Raw genomic sequence first — 19,673 nt, 5'->3', positions numbered from 1 at the left:
TGCTGTGATGGCAACAGAGTTTCAATTATAGAAGCCAAACAGACCCAGAAACCTGCTTTCAGCCCTCAGAGCTGGAGCCAGCTCTCAGCTCCAGTGACAGCTATAGAAGGTAAATAAATCCCAGAATAAAAAGAAAAAAAGAAAAAAAGGAGAGGCTGGAGCTTAAGTTGCCCTCCAGCCTGAAAATGGCTCTCAGGCCCTCACCCAGACTGGCCAGGCACCCCAGTGGGGACCCCCACCCTGAAGGTGGTGTGACCAGCTGCAAACAGCCATCAGCCCGTCATCCAGGCTGGCCATGCACCCAAGCGGGACCCCCACCCTGACCCAGGACACTTTCAGGGCAAACCAGCCGGCCCCCACCCATGCACCAGGCCTCTATCCTATACTACAGGCAGGGCGGGACAGCGCAAGCTGCCATCTGGGCCCCATGTGCAGCCCTGGGCAGTGGGGCATAATCCCCGCCCCCAGCCGGGACCCCTGTGTGCCACCTGAGCCCCCAGCTGGGACCCCCGTGCCGCCTAAGCCCCGCACTGCTAAGCCCTGCCCCCAGCTGGGACCCTATGACTATTGGAGAGAAGGAAAGTTCCGCTGGGCCCTGGGTCATTGTGGTGATCCAGCCATCAGTAAGTAGAAAAGTGTAGCCTGTAGGCAGCCCCCAGCTGCGCCTGATCCAGGAGCAGGAAAGCAAGCCTGGCCTGAGGGCAGCCCCTAGCTATGCCTTCTCCCTGGTCGCCATGAGGATCCGGGAGCAGGAGAGCAAGCCTAGCCTGTGGGCAGCTCCAAGCTGGGCCTGCTCCCTGGAGACCTGGGAGCAGGAAAGCCTGGCCTGTGGGCAGCCCCCAGCTCGGCCTGCTCCCCGGTCGCCATGGTGATCCGGGAGCAGGGAAGCCCGGCTTGCAAGCAGCACCCCCATCCTGGCCATAGCTCAAGGGAGAGTACAACATGCAGTGGAGGCCAGGGGCCTGAGAGATCAACACAGAGGGGCTCCTGCTCCATGCCTCCATGGTGTGGCTGGGGGAAGGCCCCCAGCAGACAGACACACACACATACACACACACACACACACGGCAACTGCTTCGAGCCTATGTGGTGTGGCTTGGGGCAGGCCCTAGCAGACAGACACACACATACACACACACACACACACACACATACACACACGGGATGCCTGCTCTGAGCCTCTGCTGCCAGACTGTGGCCATCAGTAGGACATCCACTGAGGGCTCCTGGACTGTGAGAGGGGCAGGCTGGACTGAGGGAACCCCACCCTCCAGTGCACGAATTTTGTGCACCGGGCCTCTAGTTTTATATAATACTGGTTTGGTGATGATAAACTCCTTCATTTTTTTTCTTATCTGTGAAAATTTTTATCTGACCTTCAATTCTAAATGATAGGTTTGCTGGGTTGAGTAATCTTGGTTGTAGATTCTCTCTTCCTTCCTTCCTTCCTTCCTCCCTTCCTTCCTTCCTTCCTTTCTTCCTTCCTTCCTTCCTTCCTTCCTTCCTTCATCTTTCTTTCTTTCTTTGTATTGTCTAAAGTTTTACATATGTCTTTTTTCCCCAATTGATGCCCCCTCCCTGCCCCCCGCCAGCCATTCCCACCCTGGGCAAGCCCCCACCGCCCCAGTGTCTGTGTCTATTGGTTATGTTAATATGTATGCATCCAAGTTCTTTGGTTGCTCTCTAACCCTCCCCTCCCCTACCATTTGTCTCTAGATCGATCTTGTAGATCCTTTCTATTCATCACTTTGAATATTTCTTACCACTCCCTTCTGGCCTGCATAGTTTCTGTTTAGAAATCAGCTGACAGCCGTATGGGCATTCCCTTGTAGGTAACTAACTGCTTTTCTCTTGCTGCTTTTAAGATTCTTTGTATTTAGCCTTTGGCATTTTAATTATGATGTGTCTTGGTATGGTCCTCTTTGGGTTCCTCTTGTTTGGGACTCCCTGTGCTTCCTAGACTTGCAAGTCTATTTCTTTCACTAGGTAGGGGAAGTTTTCTGTCATTATTTCTTCAAATAGGTTTTCAATATCTTGCTCTCTCTCTTCTTCTGGCACCCCCATAATTCGGATGTTGGTATGCTTGAAGTTGTCCCAGCGGGTCCTTACACTATCTTCATATTTTTGGATTATTATTTCTTTTTGCTCTTCTGGTTGGGTGTTTTTTGCATCCTCATATTTCAAATAATTGATTTGATTATCAGAATCCTCTACTCTACTGTTGGATCCTGAATATTATTCTTTATTTTAGTCAGTGTATGTTTAATTTCTGACTTGTCCTTTTCCATGTGTTTGACATTATCACAAAGATTTTTGAAAGTCTCACTAAGTTCCTTGGAGGTTTCTAGAAGATTCTTGATTAACCTTATAATTTGTGCTTTCCTGTGTTTGTTTCTATGTGTTGGATAGAGATGCTATGTCTCCTCCTTCAGTTGATAGAGTGGCCTGTGTAGTTGGTGTGCTATAGGGCCCAGTTGCTCAGCCTCCCCAGTCACCTGAGCTGGGAACTCTAGGTGCACCCCTTTGTGGGGTGTGAACACAGTCTTGTTGTAGTTGAGACTTGATCGTCACTAGGGGGAATTGACCTCCAGGCCAATTTGCTGTGAGGACCAGCTGCGACTACAGTGGGAGAGCTGCTATGCAGGAGACACCCCTATTGAGCAGGACTTGCTTCAGTTGGGCATTGGTGCTTACTGAGTGTGTCACTTATGGATGTGTAGAGTTGTAATCTGGTATGGTCTGACACTGACCACTGGGTACATCGGCTCTTGGGTCTCCAGGGAGGTGCAAAGTCATCCCCTGCCTGGAGTCACCAGCAGGAGCTACAGAGATCTGCAGATTTCTCCTCTTTTTGTTGGATTTAGAAGTGCCCAGATGAGGCCCAGCTATGAAGCAAGACATGCTGGTGCTAGTGCCAGCTCTTGGGCCTTTTATTGATAGGTTTTGGACTCCCTGACCCAGCTGCAGCTTGTTTGAGATTTTCAAGGACAGGCCATTCATATGCAAAATCTGCTGTAGGCAGCCTGGGTGGGCTTGTAAATTGGATGAGGTGGGGTCTTAGGGAATCACCAGGGTGAAGCAAAGATAAATGGCTGCCAGTCAGCCCTGCAATGGGGAGGTCCCAGCACAGGAACAATAATCCCTCCAAGTACCTCTGTCTAGCAGAAAGCCGCCCCCAAGTTTCTGCCCAGATGCCAGACAAATGTGTCCCCCAGAGCCTCGAGCTTGTGCTGGAGCGCAGAGGAAGCAGGACCTTGTAAGTTCAGTTCGTGGTCCTGGCCTTTTAAGAGGAATAGCTAGATCTCCAGCAGCCTCTGTGCCACTGTGCTCCAATCTGCTCTGGTTTTTACAGCCTGTAATTATGGGGACTTCTTTCCCCAGCTCTGAGACCCTGGGCTGTGGCCTGATGTGGGGCAGGGACCCCTTGCTCCTCTGGGAAGCCTCCACAAAGACCATCTACCTCCTGATTAAAAAAGCGGTACACATGGGTGCTGGACCAGCCCATTCCGCACCTCCACATCTCCTACCAGTCTCTGTGTGCTTTCTTCTTTCTCTAATTGTAGGACTTCCATTCAGCCAGCTTTCCAGTAGTTCTGGATGATGGTTGTTCTGTATTTTAGTTGTAATTTTAATGTGGTTGTGCGAGGTGGTGAGTACAGGCGTTTACCTATGCCTCCATCTTTTGTCGTCCCTCCCTATTACTCTTTATTTTCAGAGTTTTCCTGGCATATTCTTGCTTTTGATTTTTTGGCTGATTCTTTTTCCCATATGTTAATTAAAAACACTTCAATTAAAAATAATTATTGTTTGATAGGAATTATATTAAATTCATGAATTTAGGGAGAATTGACATTACTCTGATATTAAATCTGCTTATCCTAGAATATGATGTTTTTCTCCATGTTCTTTTGTGCCATTTGGTTGTTAAACTTTTATTCATATAGATTTAAATGACTCCTATAAAAGTTTATTGCTAGGCATTATATTTTTATATTTATTTTCCCTATAAGTAACCTTGTACAAAATAAATCTTTTTTTTCCATTATATCTTCTAATTGTTATTTAAATACTAGGTGTGTTTTTTTTTTTTTCATTTTGATTACTACTTGTTGACAAATTCTTTTATTTTTTGTGTTCTTCTTTAAATGACTCCACCAGCTTTGGACCCAATGCTTAAATGAGAAATAATATTTTGTTGTGTGAAGATACTGAAATTTTGAACTTGTTGTTACTGCAGCATTTCCTGGGTATCTTGACAGATACAAGCAACTAAAAAATAAAGATGTCCAATATACTAATATATTAGGGTAAAATTCTGTAGAAGTGGAATTGAAACAGGAATTCAAAGAGAAAAAAGAACAATATAATTTCATACTGTTATGAAATTATGTATTTTTAAAATGACCAATAGCAGCAATCAAATCACCATGGTCTCTATATTCCAAGAGATATTTGAAAGAATGATATCCAGTTTTATTTAAAACTGTATACATTTAGTGTGCCAGAAATAACATATTTTGCAACTAATTTAATTTGTACTGAAATCTTACAGATGTCTAGGAAAGTCTTTAGGGACTATAGGGAGTGTTCCTTGAGATCCAGTTGTTTTCTGCTCCTTCAGGGCAAGCTAAACTGCCTGGGCTCTTTCTGATGAGTACAGTCCCACAGAGTTGTCCTGCTCTTTCTGGGCCCTAGCCAGATGGCCCATCCCAGACTCTACCCTTTGAGGAAGACCCCCTGGTTCTGAGCTAAGGCAGGGAACTTGTGGGTCCTATTAGTGCTACAGTGAGAACAGTTCTGAGTGTCAACAAAAGGTCACTGCCACCAATCCAATGTCAACAGGAGTCCCCATTTTCAGGTGCAGTAAAAGGAGAGACTTAATTCAGGTGAACAGGAAAATGCAGACTCCACCAGAAATGGAAGGCACACTCCCACAGACAGGAGGCTGGCTCACAGAGAAAGTACTTGTTCTAGTCCTTGATTGCCGGGGCTGACTAGCAGACCCTGGGCAATGGATGAATGATTATTCTGGCACACATTTCTGTGAAAGAGAGAGGACTATGAGACTGCTTGGCTATAGGAACCAAACAGCCCCATTCACCTGCCTCATTGGGCTTTTATTGTAGCAATAGTTTGAACTAAAATTAACTTCTAGGTACTGTCAGCAGGGTAAGTATCCTTGAGAAAACACATGTATCTGCAGTGTCCTTCAAGCAAGGATGTCTAAAGATTTCAGTAAAACCCCCGGGGGGCTCAAACTTGTTTGGAAAATTCAAGGCAGGGGCTTCTGCCTTTGGCAAGATCGCTGGCCCCTGACCTTTTGTAGGCTCCTCCTTACAGACTTTCCAACCAAGTCCCATTCTTCCCCACATCTCCCCCTTTTTTGTTTTACTGGCTATAGAAGACAGAGGGAGGCAGTGGACTTTCTGCTTTGGAATGTCAGAGTCTGTGAAGTGTGTTCACTGCTCTAGTTCTGATTTTGTAGATACAGTGGCCAGAGGAGTTCTGGTAGTCACTGTGCCATGCCATGTTAGGGTTTAATCTAACGAGCTGGAATCTACAGTGGCCCTTGGTGGTAGAAACACATGCATATCTTCTCCCCCATGTTAATAATTCATTGGGTCCTTGAGTCCTATACTTGATTGGTCCATTTTTATGCAATCCAAACTTCTACAGTTTTATTAGTCCAAATTGCACTGTTGTGATTGGTCCTTATGGAGTCACTACATCAGGATGGAGATGCAAATAAAGATATACCTTTGTATCTCTAATTGGATAGGGCAGGTCTCAGACCATTGGCCAAAATAGGATTCCAGGAACTCCTTTATAAGATTGGGCTCAGAAGGCAGGAATGTAGTGGAGGAGGCGTGGCAGCTTAGTTTCAGATTTTTCCTGACATGCCTCTGTAATAAAGGCTGCTAAACTCTGGCTATGAATTTGGGTCCAGTTATCAGAAATTGTTTTTGACAGGTATATTCCTTCTTGGGGATCAACCTAGGAAAGCTAAAATCACTTTAAGAGCAAACACTCTGAGGTCAGAAACTGGGTTTTAAATCCTGGGTCAGCTTCCTAGTACTTGTGTGTTCTTGAGGAAGTTTGTCAACTTCTTTGTCTTAATTTCTTCATTTGTAAAATAATTTATTATGTGCATTAAATGACTTAATGAATTCATAGCATTGAAAAGTGTCTGGCAGTGTGTGCTGTGTCCATTGTGTGGTACCTCTCCGTCATGACTGAAGCGTGCTCTTGGTGAGGTAGCATTTACCCCTATCCTCACCACCGCTAGATCAGCCCTGGCTTCAGTAGGTAAGCCTGGTGCTCAGCTGTCTATTGGTCACCCATCAGCATAGCCCCTTTGCTTGTTTACATGAAGGTTTTTGTAGGCAGTGGCTGTTTTTAAATATAAAATCAAATACATTTTCTCATAATGATTATGATACGGGAATTTTGGACTGGAACACGTGGTGTTCCCTGGGCTCTTTGTCCGTCAGAGTCGAAGACTGTTAGGTCGCTGAAGGAGGAACGCACGAGGGCAGAATGGTGAGGGATTACGAATTTATTCAATCATCCCCACACCAGGTGGCTGAGTCTGGATGGCTCCAGAACCCAGTGATGGGAGTCAGCAGCTTTTAAAGGACTTTTGAAGGGCTTCTTCTGGGCAGAGAATTCTTTGTGCATACCCAGAGGGGAGATAATGGAATGTGGTCCCTGCAAGTGAAATGTGGTCTCAGCAAAGGGAATGTCCATAGTGAAATGGCCTGCAAAGCCAGTTCCCGGGGTGGTACATGAGTCAATTATTTGATCAGACCTAACAGAAACCACAGAGAGAAGATGGTATAGCAAGGGTGGAAATATATTGAAGAACAAGTACAGGCTCCCATGTGGGGAAGGGGAAAGAGTCCCACCTAGTCCCTTCTTCCAGTTTATAAAGGCTGCAGTTTTTTGTGCCTTGATATCCCCTCTGATTGGCCACTATCCCTCTTTGATTTGATTTGGTCACTATAGCAACTCCTGAGCTCAAAAGGTCAAACCTCACATGGGACATGTGAGGTCCTCCTCCCTTATTGTTTTCCTAATTTTCCTTCTTTGAATGAGGGGCTTCCTTCCCTTTATTTTGTAAATGTGTATCTTTTGCTACTTCCAGCTCCCTTGTCTTATGGAAATGTAACTTCTGCTTCCCCCAATTCCCTTGTCTTATGGAAATGTAACTTTTTGCAGCTGGGTAGCCTGTGCTTTTTCCATGAACCCCTTTAATTTTTAAAAATTCCCTAAACTTGCCTATTTCACCCCTAAAAACTCCTATTTCAATACATTGTAATTAACCTAGCTATTAATAACAGGAATGGAGCAAAGGGAAGGCCAAATATTATAGCTATATCCTGTGTGCAGCTTTGCCAGGAAGCTGCAGTTTAATACTCCCTAGGTCTATTTCTTGCAGATTGCTGTGGAAAGGGACTGAACAAGGGGAGAATAGACACATGCCCAGTAAAGTCTGGGTGAAATAGGGAAGGTGTTTGTCTATCAGTCACACCTAAGAACAGGTCATTGGTCAGCAAAGGCACGGCCACTGCTGGCATGGGAAGATTTGAGATATTTAATCACTTAAACAAAAAGTTTGATTTCTTGCCCTCTTGGCTTCTGGCACTCTCTTAGATACCTTGCATTCGCCCACATGGCTCACAGGCTATGTGTGTAACCACACAATGGACTAATAGACCTGCAACTAGCCTGATGCTGCACTAGACCCAACTACACCATGGAAAGAAAACTTTGGATGCTGACTTTGCTTCTAGCTCTACTGAATCCCGCTACACATCTTCCAGGACTAATTTAAGGGAAATGGGACTTTGGAAATCCAGAGATCTAATTCCATGCAAATAAAAGTTACTCACCCTCCTATGCGAGTCTCAGAAAATTATTTTTCCTCAGATATAGTAAGGACCCCACACCCAGCAGAGTGGGGAAAGGGATACTCCATTTCCAGCAATAATAAGTGGTAGATCCTCCCTTCCCCCAACTGGTGGGCGGGGTGTGACGTAACCTGCAGCCCAGAAATACCTGAGTGACTAACCAGGTACCTTATATGGACTATACATTGGACCACCAATCAACACCTGCCAAATACCCTAAGCCCTTGTCCTATATGGACAATGCAGTAAGCCACCAATCAGTGTGCACGAGTACACTAAGCCCCCCACCCCTTCCCATTCCGCCCCTCAAAAGGCGTGCCCACCCCTGCACGTGTTGCTGTCTTCCCCTTGTGAGGCAGCCCGGCAGGTGCTTCTCCTCTAATAAAGCCTGTAGTCCTGGTTTTAGGCCTCCGTCTGACCTTTAAATAAGATATTAAGAAAACGCTACAATTATGTTCCAATATGTTCCTTCCATAATACATGAGTAGGAACAGCAAAAATAGGTTGAGGAAAAACATTCCATATAAGCGTTTATTAAAAAAGATCAACAGGGACGACCCGCTGGCGACATGGGCCTCTCTGGCTATCCACCTTCAGTGGTTCTCAACCTTCCTAATGCCACGACCTTTTAATACAGTTCCTCATGTTGTGGTGACCCCCAACCATAAAATTATTTTCGTTGCTACTTCATAACTGTAATTGTGCTACTGTTATGAATCGTAATGTAAATATCTGATATTCTATATGTGTTTTCGGATGGTCGCGACCAGCAGGTTGAGAACCGCTATCTGTACCTTGGAGGGTCGCCACACCACTTGGTTTCTTTCCATCTCTCCATCAGGCACAGAGGGACCCTCCGACACAGACGGGAGCCTGCACCTCATCTCCAGAGCCTGGAAGGTGCAGTGGGTGTCCGCGCAGGCGCGCCCCTCGCGGCGGCGCGCTCCAGGCGGAAGTGAAGTCCGAGGCCCAGCTGCGCAGCTTGGGCGGGGAGCGCGGGCTGTGGAGAGGCAGGCCAGGCGGAGGCGGCGGGGTTGGCGGAGACGGAGCTTCAAAGTTCAACCCACGCAAAGAAGCAAGCCTCGCGGTGTTTGCCCCTTGCGGAGCCCCTTCGCCAAGCCGGTCCTCCAGACCCAGGACGCCACCAAAGCGCCGTGAGTGGGGGTGGGCTGTCTGGCCGGAAGTGCGGCTCTTTGTGTAGCCGCCCTGGGGCGGCACCAAGGTCGAGTCCGTCTCTCGGGTCCTTCCGTGCCCTGGAAGGGATCCGCGGCACTTTGTTCCGCAGGGCCGGGCTGGGCGGTGTTAGGTACGGGGTCCTGGGACCCAGAGCCTGGTAGGCGGAGCGGGGCGCGGGCAGGTGCGGTGTGGGCTGCGAGGGCTGCTGCCTAGGTGAAGTCTTTGCACAAAAATGTTCTCTGGGTTCTTTAAGGTCTGAATTAGATCAGATCAGGAAATTGGTTGAAAAATGAAAAAGCAGCGGGTTTTTGTTTCTGTAAGTTAGGTTTGGGTTCTTATGATTTTGATAATTTCATATATGTAATCTATTCACTTTGTCTATCCACGAAGCAAAAATTATTCTATTTGCCTGGCAGAAGCTTAGTGTTTGCCCTCCAGCTTGAAAAGCTTTTAATGTTTTCGTCAGAAAGGACATTTTGTGGCCCAGTCTGGCTTAACTTTGAAAAAGGTGCAGTTTTACAAACTGTCTACAAACAGGCTATTTTTCCTTTATAGTGTATATAAGTGTGCACATAACGGATTGTATAATGTTTAACTAAAGTCGTACATGAAAATATTTTGGAGTGTTTTGGCATGCAAGAAAATTTTTTAGATGGAAAGGTTTGTTTCCCACTTCTTAAATTTTCAAGTCATCCTTGTGTTTGTAATTTCAGGTACTTTCCCAAATATTGTATGAAACACTAGATTAATAATTTTTGTTTTCGGCAATAATAGGAGCACATTTTTAAACTTTGGTACATATAGATGGGTTATTTTTGCATTTTAAGCTAACAATTGAACAAGTCAAAGCTATTTTTTTTCTAATGTTGAAGCTACGGTGGTTCACATTGTGAAGATTTTAAGTTACTCGGGCCTGCAACGAGTGTTTGCATATGTTACTTATGTTTAGCCCTTTTGTGAAACTAAGGTCTGGTAGAGGTCCCTGAAAGCTTTAAGAATTGGAAACAGCCTGCTTCCTTGGGTTGGGCTGGGTGTTTTTGGTGCAGTAGTTACTAGAAGTGCCCAGCACATAGTGCTCCCTCTTCCTGCCTTCTGCTCTTCATAATAGTGGAAGGATTGGCAATGTGTGTAGGGCAAGTGCCTGACACTCATGAGAAAGGAGGATGCATCATCTGCTGCAGTTGCTACCCCTGCCCTCCTATCAGGCTCTCCTGTATTTGTTAGGATTTTCAGTTGTTCCGCTCTACAACTGCTTTTCAACTCATTTCTGTTTTAAGGTTAGACAGAATTGTAATGCCAGAATTATTTGAATTTTCAAACATTGGGACAGTGAGTAGTGTAATGCCATAGAACTAGAGGATTAGAATTGAAAAAAAAAAAAAAAACTTAAGTGCTCTTAAAAATATGATTTTAACTTTTTATTGGTTGTGTAGTTTAAAGGGAAATTTTTGTGAATCAAACTTTTCTTATATGAACAACTTCTTTTCCTGGATCAGTTGAGAACAATTTAAAAAGGCAGTACATTTGTTCCACTCTATATCGTAGAAATCTCTCCAGTTGTTCTATGTAAAAATACATAAATTTCTCCCAATAGATTGCAAACCTTGGTAGTGAAGGTAAAATTTGTGGAAGTTGAGAACGTTCTCCTATTATACACTCTTGATGATACCATACATCACTGAGAATTTCTGATGTTGATTGTATGAAGGGGTATTGTATCTTGTATATTGGTGTCTCAGAGAGAATTTAAGCCCCTTGATATTAGTTTTGCTGACATGAAATACTAAGGTATAAGGCCTTTAAAATTTTATAATTACTATTTTGTGGGGGAACTTTATTTAGGCCATAGCATGTTTTGAAACTAGAGATAGTAGTACAGTTGTGGGTTTTAAATATACTTTTCCTCTGGTTATTATTGGATTTTCAAATCAAAGACTTTGATGCCATCTCTTTTAAAGATAAATCTGAGATTTTTCTTCTGATGCAGGTGTCAAACCACTCAGGAATTCTGACAGTTGAGTCATTCCAAATGGAAAATATATATATATAAAAAAAGTATGACCCTCTAGATCTAGCCTTGGAATTGGGATTCTTGGTCTATACCAGCCGTGGGCAAACTATGGTCTGCAGGCCGGATCCGGCCTGTTTGAAATGAATAAAACTAAAAAAAAAAAAAAAAAAAAAAAAAAAAGACCATACCCTTTTATGTAATGATGTTTACTTTGAATTTATATTAGTTCACACAAACACTCCATCCATGCTTTTGTTCCGGCCCTCCGGTCCAGTTTAAGAACCCATTGTGGCCCTTGAGTCAAAAAGTTTGCCCACCCCTGGTCTATACCAATCAAATCAGACTGGGTAATTGTGAGTTTCTGAGTGGCCAGTGGCACTAGAATCCCAGGCAGAGTAGTGATGGTGTGTGTTTTTTTTGCCCATGCTCTCAACACACATTTATTGAGCTTTTACCTTTTCAGATACAGAGTATTGGATACTGAGCATAAAAATCACATGCTTATCATTATCACCTCAAGGAATACACACATGAGTGTGAGACTACACACTGGAAAAAATAACCATAATGTAAACCCAACTGTGGAAAGTCCCTGACAGATCGTAATAAATACCTGCTGATTGTGAAGTTATTACATCAGATGCTCAAGCATCTTTTATACATTTTTAAAAATCTTAATATTTATTTAGCATTTGCTAAATGCTAGGTGTCGTGATAAATTCTTTATACAAATAATTCTAACTCTTACATATTATACTTTTTTTATCCCTATTTTAAAAGTTACAAAGGAAGATGGATTAATCCGTCACAAACTGAGATCTGTCTAGTTCCAAAACTCATGTCCTGAAACTCCAGTGCCAGACATTTTGAATCCAGTTCCAATGATATTTTCACTCCCAATGGACAAAAGGAGCACCAAGTAAAACTGATTACTTCTGTGTCCAGTGGTAGGAGAAAGGCACACAGACAGGCACTTTAAGCAATGGCATGATGAACAATACAGCTCATCAGACTTTCTTCTAATCATTCCTTAAGAATAGACTAGAACTGACCCCAACCTCATATGTTGGGCCACACCAATAATTCATTCATCACCTAAGTATTTTAATTGTTGTTAATGGTTCTATGCTTGGCTAGAGCAGTGGAGTCCACATAACATGATTTGCAGGGTCAGGCAACAAAGCCAGCAGAGCTTTTGTAAGGCAAGAAGTCAATGTATGATAGGTGAGACAGATGTCAGCAGAAGTGACTCATGCAAAAAGATTGGTTTCTGTTGCATTCTGAATAATACCCAATGGCTCAAATGCCCATCACATGACCAGGTACTTCTTTAACCTCATCTTCAACCATTTTGCCCTTGAATGTTCTGTTCCAGCCACACGATCTGGAAATCTATTGAATCCTCCCTGGAATCAGGACCTTTGCACATGCCTTTCTTTCTGCCTAGAATGCTCCTCACTCAGATACCAAAATGGTTAGTCTCCCTACTCCCTTCAGGTCTCTCTCCTCAGGGGATACTCATCATTGAGCATGACTGCCCAATGGAAAGTAACAGCCATATATCACTTCCCCCTTAGGTGACTTCATTTGTCTCCAACTCACCACCATCTAAATTATGCTCTATATGCCCGTTGACTTGTTTGTTGGTATGTTCTGAGGTGCCGAGCTTGCTTGCCTTGTCCACTTTTGTAACCTCAGTGCCCAAAATAATAAATTTCCATTGGTGGAATGATTGTGATTATTTTGCTAATAGTGTGGATAGATCCCCCCTCTCCCCACCCCACCCATACACACACATTTCCATTAAAGGACCATGGTGTATATGGTTAAACAAATAACTTCAGAGCACTTACTGTATATGCTAGTCACAGTAATAGGTATTGTCACAACAGCAGTGATCAAGACATATATTATACATGTTTGCAAGATTCTTCCCTCGCCTCTTTGGTTGATCTCATCCTCCTCCCTCTGGCCCTTCTACCTGATTCCCACTTAGGCTCCTGACATTTGATCCATGCTCTTGTCCTGCTCTTGACTTCAACTTCACAGTTCCCTCTTTTCATCAAGCTGGGTTTTTTTTCCCCCTATATTTTCATTATGCACATTTAAAAAGTGTAACAACAATACAATGTACAGTCACGTACCCAACATCTTGATGGGACAATTATTAGCATTTTGTTGTAGTTTCCCTTTTACTGAGAATATTTTTAATTACTATAGGCATCATGTCATTTTTAGTCTTGTGTGCGTTAGTATAGATTTCTTAAAAAAAGACCTTTATTAACCAAAATACTATTATCACACTTAACAAAATTAATAATTGTTTAATGTCATTTGATACCAGTCCATATTCAGTTGTGTCCCAAAATCTTTAAAATACCATTTTACAATATTTTCAATGTAAATCAGAATACAAACAAAATCCACCTATGGTCTTTTTCTTAAAAATTTTATTTTATTGTTTAAAGTATTACAAATAGTAGTACATATGTCTCATTTTTTTCCCCATTGACCTTCCCCGGCCTCCCCTACCCCCGGCACATGCCCTTACCCCACCCTCCCAGTGTCTTGTGTCCATTGGTTATGCTTATATGCATGCATACAAGTCCTTTGGTTGATCTCTTACCACCCCCCCTTCCCCCAAAACTAACCAGCCTTCCCGCTGTAATTTGACAGTCTATTCGATGCTTCTCTGCCTCTGTATCTATCTTTTTGTTCATCAGGTTATAATGTTCTCTATTATCCATAAATGAGTAAGATCATGTGGTATTTTTCTTTCACTGCCTGGCTTATTTCACTTAGCATAATGCTCTCCAGTTCCATCCAGGCTGCTGCAAATGGTAAGAATTCCTTCTTTTTTGTAGCAGCGTAGTAGTCCATTGTGTAGATGTACCACAGTTTTCTAATCTGCTCATCTGCTAATGGGCATTTAGGCTGTTTCCAAATCTTAGATATTGTAAATTGTGCTGCTATGAACATAGGGGTGCATATATCTTTTCTGATCGGTGTTCCTGTTTTCTTGGGATATATTCCTAGAAGTGGTATTACTGGGTCAAATGGCAGTTCCATTTAAAAATTTTTTTTAATATATTTTTTATTGATTAAGATATTACATATGTGTCCTTATCCCCACGTTACCCCCTACCCTCTCCACCCCCCCGCTCATGCCCTCACCCCCCCCGTTGTCCGTGTCCATTGGTTAGGCCTATGTGCTTGTATATAAGTCCTTTGGTTGATCTTTCCCCCTTACCTCCACCCTCCCCTACCTTCCCTCCAAGGCCCGACAGTCCAATCAATGCCTCTCCGTCTCTGGATCAGTCCTTGTTCATCAGTTTATGTTGTTCATTATATTCCACAAATGAGTGAGATCATGTGGTATTTATCCTTTTCTGACTGGCTTATTTCACTTAGCATAATGCTCTCCAGTTCCATCCATGCTGTGGCAAATGGTAAGAGTTCCTTTTTCTTCTTCCTCTTCTTAAAGAATACCTTTCAGCATTTCATATAATGCTGGTTTGGTGATGATGAACTCCTTTAGCTTTTTCTTATCTGTGAAGCTCTTTATCTGACCTTCACTTCTGAATGATAGCTTTGCTGGATAAAGTAATCTTGGTTGTAGGTTCTTGCTATTCATCACTTTGAATATTTCTTGCCACTCTCTTCTGGCCTGCATGGTTTCTGTTGAGAAATCAGCTGACAGTCGTATGGGTACTCCCTTGTAGGTAACTGACTCTTTTTCTCTTGCTGCTTTTAAGATTCTCTCTGTCTTTTGCTCTTGGCATTTTTATTATGATGTGTCTTGGTGTGGTCCTCTTTGGATTCCTTTTGTTTGGGGTTCTCTGCGCTTCCTGGACTTGTAAGTCTATTTCTTTCACCAACTAAGGGAAGTTTTCTGTCATTATTTCTTCAAATAGGTTTTCAATATCTTGTTCTCTCTCATCTTCTGGCACCCCTATAATTCTGATGTTGGTACGCTTGAAGCTGTCCCAGAGGCTCCTTACACTATCTTCATATTTTTGGATTCTTTTTTGTTTTTGCTTCTTCGGTTGGATATTTTTTGTTTCTTCATATTTCAAATCTTTGACTTGATTCTTGGGATCCTCTTGTCTGCTGTTGGATCTCCGTATATTATTCTTTATTTCAGTCAGTGTATGCTTAATTTCTAGTTGGTCTTTTTTCATATCCTCCAGGGTCTCACTAAATTTATTGGCAGTTTCCATAAAATTCTTGAAAAACCTTATAAACGTGGCCTTGAACTCTATATCCAGTAGTTTGCTTTCCTCCATTTCTGTCATTTATGACCTGTTTCTTTGTCTCCGCATTTTTTATGCTTCCCTGTGTTGGTAGAGTGGTTTTGTGTGCTAGGTGTCCTATAGGGACCAGTGGCTCAGCCTCCCCAATAACCTGAGGTGGACACTCTTGGTGCACCCCCTTGTGGGCTTTGTGCACAGTCTTGTTGTAGTTAAGCCTTGATTGTTGTAGGTATCACCGGGAGGAATTGACCTCCAGGTCAGTTGGCAGTGAGAATCAGCTGTGTCTGCAGTGGGAGAACTTCTGTGCTGAAGACACCCTTCTGGGGCAAGACTTGCTTCAGTGGGGCTTTGGTGCTCACTGAGTCTGCCCCCTGAGTGTGTCCCTTATGGATCTGAGGAATTGTAATCTGGATGGTCCCACTCTGACCACTGGGTACACTGGCTCTTGGATCTAAGGTGGTGCTAATTTAGTCTCTGCCTGAAGTTACCCAGCAGGAGCTACGAAAAGATCTGCAGATTCCCCTTCCTTTTTTGGAGTTTGGAGGTGCCCAGATTAGGCCCAGCTGTGAAGCAATGCAAGCTGCTGTGGGGCCTTGGGCCTTCTCTTGGAAGTTCTGGTCTGTCTGGCCCAGCTGTAATTTGTTAGGTAATTTTCAGGTTGCAAAGGGTCAGGGCATTCATATGCAAAAGCCTCTGCCGCAGCCTGGAATCAACAGGGCTGAGCAAGCAGCTATGACTGATCCTCAGCCCTGCCCTAAGGGGCCCTGCATCTCAGTGTCCCGGTAATTTAATTGCTGCAAGCACTTCTGAGGGAAAGCCGCCCTTGAGTTCTGAGTTCTGCCCGCTGCCAGACAGTCCAGTTTCTCCCCCTTTGAGTCATGGGTCCCCAGAGACTTCCCGGAACTGGAGTTCAGAGCAGTTGGGAGCTTGTGACTCCCTCCTGATTCAAAAAGACAGCCACGTCCTCAGGTACCAGCCCCTTTCCGCGCGCGCTCGAGCCTCTGTACCTTTGCACTTTACCTCCGCAGCTCCTGACTCTCAGTGTGCTTTTCTCTTTCCTTCTAGTTGTAGAATTTCCACTCAGCCAGCCTTCCTGTAGTTCTGGATGATGTCTGTTTTGTCTTTTTGTTGTATTTTTGAAGTTGTTGTAGGAGGCAGCAATTTTGGTGTTTACCTATGCCGCCATCTTGGTTTCTCCCCCATTTTTAAATTTTTCAGGAAACTCCATACTGTTTTCCACAGTGGCTGCACCAGTCTGCATTCCTCCCAGCAGTGAAGGAGAGTTCCTTTTTCTCCGCATCCTTTCCAGCACTTGTCGTTTGTTGATTTGTTGATGATAGCCATTCTGACAGGTGTGAGATATTACCTCATTGTTGTTTTGATTTGCATCTCTCAGATTATTAGTGACTTTGAGCATGTTTTCATGTGACTCTTGGCTTTCTGTATGTCCTCTTTCGAAAAGTGTCTATTTAGGTCCTTTGCCCCTTTTTTGATTGGATTGTTTATCTTCCTTTTGTTAAGTTGTATCAGTTCCCTGAAAATGTTAGAGATTAAACCCTTATTGGAGATAACATTGGCAAATATGTTCTCCCATGCAGTGAACTTTCTTGTTGTTTTGTTGATGGTTTCTTTTGCTGTGCAGAAGCTTTTTATTTTGATGTAGTCCATTTGTTTATTTTCTCCTTATTCTCTCTTGCCCTAGGATCTCTGTCTGTAAAGATATTGCTACAATATATATCTGCAATTTTGCTTACTTTGGAGCCTTGTAGGATTTTTATGGTTTTCCGTCTAACATTCAAGTCCTTTAGCCATTTTGAGTTTGTTTTTGTGTATGGTGTAAGTTGGTGATCTAGTTTCATTTTTTTTGCATGTATCTGACCAAATTTCCCAGCACCATTTATTAAAGAGGTAGTTTTGACTCCATTGTATGCACTTGTCTCCTTTGTCAAATATTAATTGAGTATAATGGCTTGGGTCAATTTCTGGGTCTTCTATTCTGTTCCATTGGTCTATATGTCTGTTCTTGTGCCAGTACCAGGGAGTTTTGAGAACAGTGGCTTGGTAATGTAGTTTGATGTCTGGTATTGTGATCCCTCCAACTTTGTCCTTCTTTCTCAAGACAGCTGTGGCTATTCGGGGTCTTTTTGTTTTATTATTCCAGATGATTTTTGGAGAATTTGTTTTAGATCTTTGAAATATGCCATTGATATTTTAATAGGTATTGCATTGAATCTATAGATTGCTTTAGGTCAGTGGTTCTCAACCTTCCTAATGCCACGACCCTTTAATACAGTTCCTCATGTTGTGGTGACCTCCAACCATAAAATTATTTTCGTTGCTACTTTATAACTGTAATTTTGCTACTGTTATGAATCATAATGTAAATATCTGATATGCAGGATGTATTTAGGCGACCCCTGTGAAAGGGTTGTTCAACCCCCAAAGGGGTAGCGATCCACAGGTTGAGAACCGCTGCTTTAGGTAGTATGGACATTTTAATGATGTTGATTCTACCAATCCATGAACATTTGTTTATTTGTTCTTCCATTTGTTTATGTCTTCCTCTATCTCTTTTTTCAATGTCCTGTAGTTTTCCGAGTACAGGTCTTTTACGTCCTAGGTTAAGTTTATTCCTAGGTATCTTAATTTTTTTGGTGCAGTGGTAAATGGGATTGTTTTTTTCATTTCTCTTTCTGTGAGTTCATTATTGGTGTATAAAAAGGCCATAGATTTCTGGGTGTTAATTTTGTGTCCTGCTACATTGCCAAATTCATTTATTAGGTCTAGTAGTTTGTTGATGGAGTCTTTGTGGTTTTCTATGTATAGTATCATGTCATCTGCAAATAAGGATAGTTTTACTTCTTCTTTTCCAATTTGGATGCCTTTTATTTCTTCTTCTTGTCTAATCACTATGGCTAGTACTTCTAATACTATGTCAAACAGGAGTGGTGAAAGTGGGCATCCTTGTCTTGTTCCTGTTCTTAGGGGGGTTTCATTTTTGCCCATTGAGTATAATGTTGGCTGCAGGTTTGTCATATAAGGCTTTTATTAGGTTGAGGTATGAGCCCTCTATTCCCACTTTGCTGAGAGTTTTTATCAAGAAAGGGTGTTGGTTTTTGTCAAATGCCTTTTCTGCATCAATTGATATGATTATGTGATTTTTGTCTCTCAGTTTATTTATGTGATGTATCACATTTATTGGTTTGCGGATATTGTACCATCCTTGCATCCGTGGAATAAATCCCACTTAGTCATGGTGTATAATCTTTCTAATGTGTTGCTGAATTCTATTTGCTAGAATTTGTTGAGTATTTTAGCATCTATATTCATCAAGGATATTGGCCTGTAGTTCTCTTTTTTTGTGGCGTCTTTATCTGGTTTTGGGGTTAGGGTAATGCTGGCTTCATAGAAAGAGGTTGGAAGTGTTCCTTCCTCTTGAATTTTTTGGAATAGTCTGAGGAGGATAGGTTTTAGTTCTTTGAATGCTTGGTAGAACTCCCCTGTAAAGCCATCTGGACCAGGGCTTTTGTTTGCTGGAAGATTTTTGATCGCTGTTTCAATTTCTTCGGTAGTTATCAGCCTATTTAGGCTTTTTGATTCTTCTTGGTTGAGTTTTGGGAGCTTGTATTTTTCTAAGAGTATGTCCATTTTATCTAGGTTGTCCTTTTTGTTGGAATAGAGTTGTTCATAGTATTTTTTCATAATCGTTCATATTTCTGGGGGATCGGTTGTTATTTTACCTCTTTCATTTCTGATTTTGTTTTTTTTTGCTTCTTGGTGAGCCTGGCTAGAGGTTCATCAATTTTGTTTATCCTTTCAAAGAACCATCTCTTGGTTTTGTTGATCTTTTGTATTGTTTTTTTGGTCTCTATTTCATTTATCTCCGCTCTGATCTATATTATTTCCTTCCTTCTGCTTATGCTGGGCTTTTATTCTTGCTCTCTTGCTAACTCTTTGAGTTGTAGGTTTAGGTAATTTATTACCATTGTTTCTTGTTTTTTTTTGTGGTAGGCTTGTAGAGCTATGAACTTCCTTCTCAAGACAGCTTTCACTGTGTCCCATAGATTTTGGATTGTTTTGTTTTCATTGTTGTTTGTTGCCCTGATGCCTTTTATTTCTTCTTTGATCTCTCTGGTAACCCAGTCATTGTTTAATAGCATGCTATTTAGCCTCCAGGTGTTTTTTTCTCTCATTGTTTTTATTGTAGTTGATTTCTAGTTTTATGCCTTTGTGGTCTGAGAAGATGCTTGAAATGATTTCTATCTTCTTGAATTTGAAGAGACTTTGCCTGTGACCCAATATATGGTCTATCTTTGAAAATGA

At 42.6% G+C, this 19,673-nt stretch overlaps 1 protein-coding gene across 1 annotated transcript in view; it reads left to right on the top strand.

Moving 5' to 3' along the window:
- ALG5 (ALG5 dolichyl-phosphate beta-glucosyltransferase) overlaps positions 1-19,673 on the top strand; it is a 331,650-nt gene that overhangs the window by 223,742 nt on the left and 88,235 nt on the right. Inside the window, exon 8 of the mRNA XM_081083482.1 lies at positions 8,752-9,064. Within this exon, the coding sequence (XP_080939608.1) occupies positions 8,752-9,064 (313 nt within the window). The remainder of the gene's footprint in view (positions 1-8,751; positions 9,065-19,673) is intronic.

This window comes from Myotis nattereri (genome assembly GCF_964212035.1).
Source record: "Myotis nattereri genome assembly, chromosome: 2".
NCBI lineage: Eukaryota > Metazoa > Chordata > Mammalia > Chiroptera > Vespertilionidae > Myotis > Myotis nattereri.
This window is presented reverse-complemented; position numbering and strand designations above follow the sequence as displayed.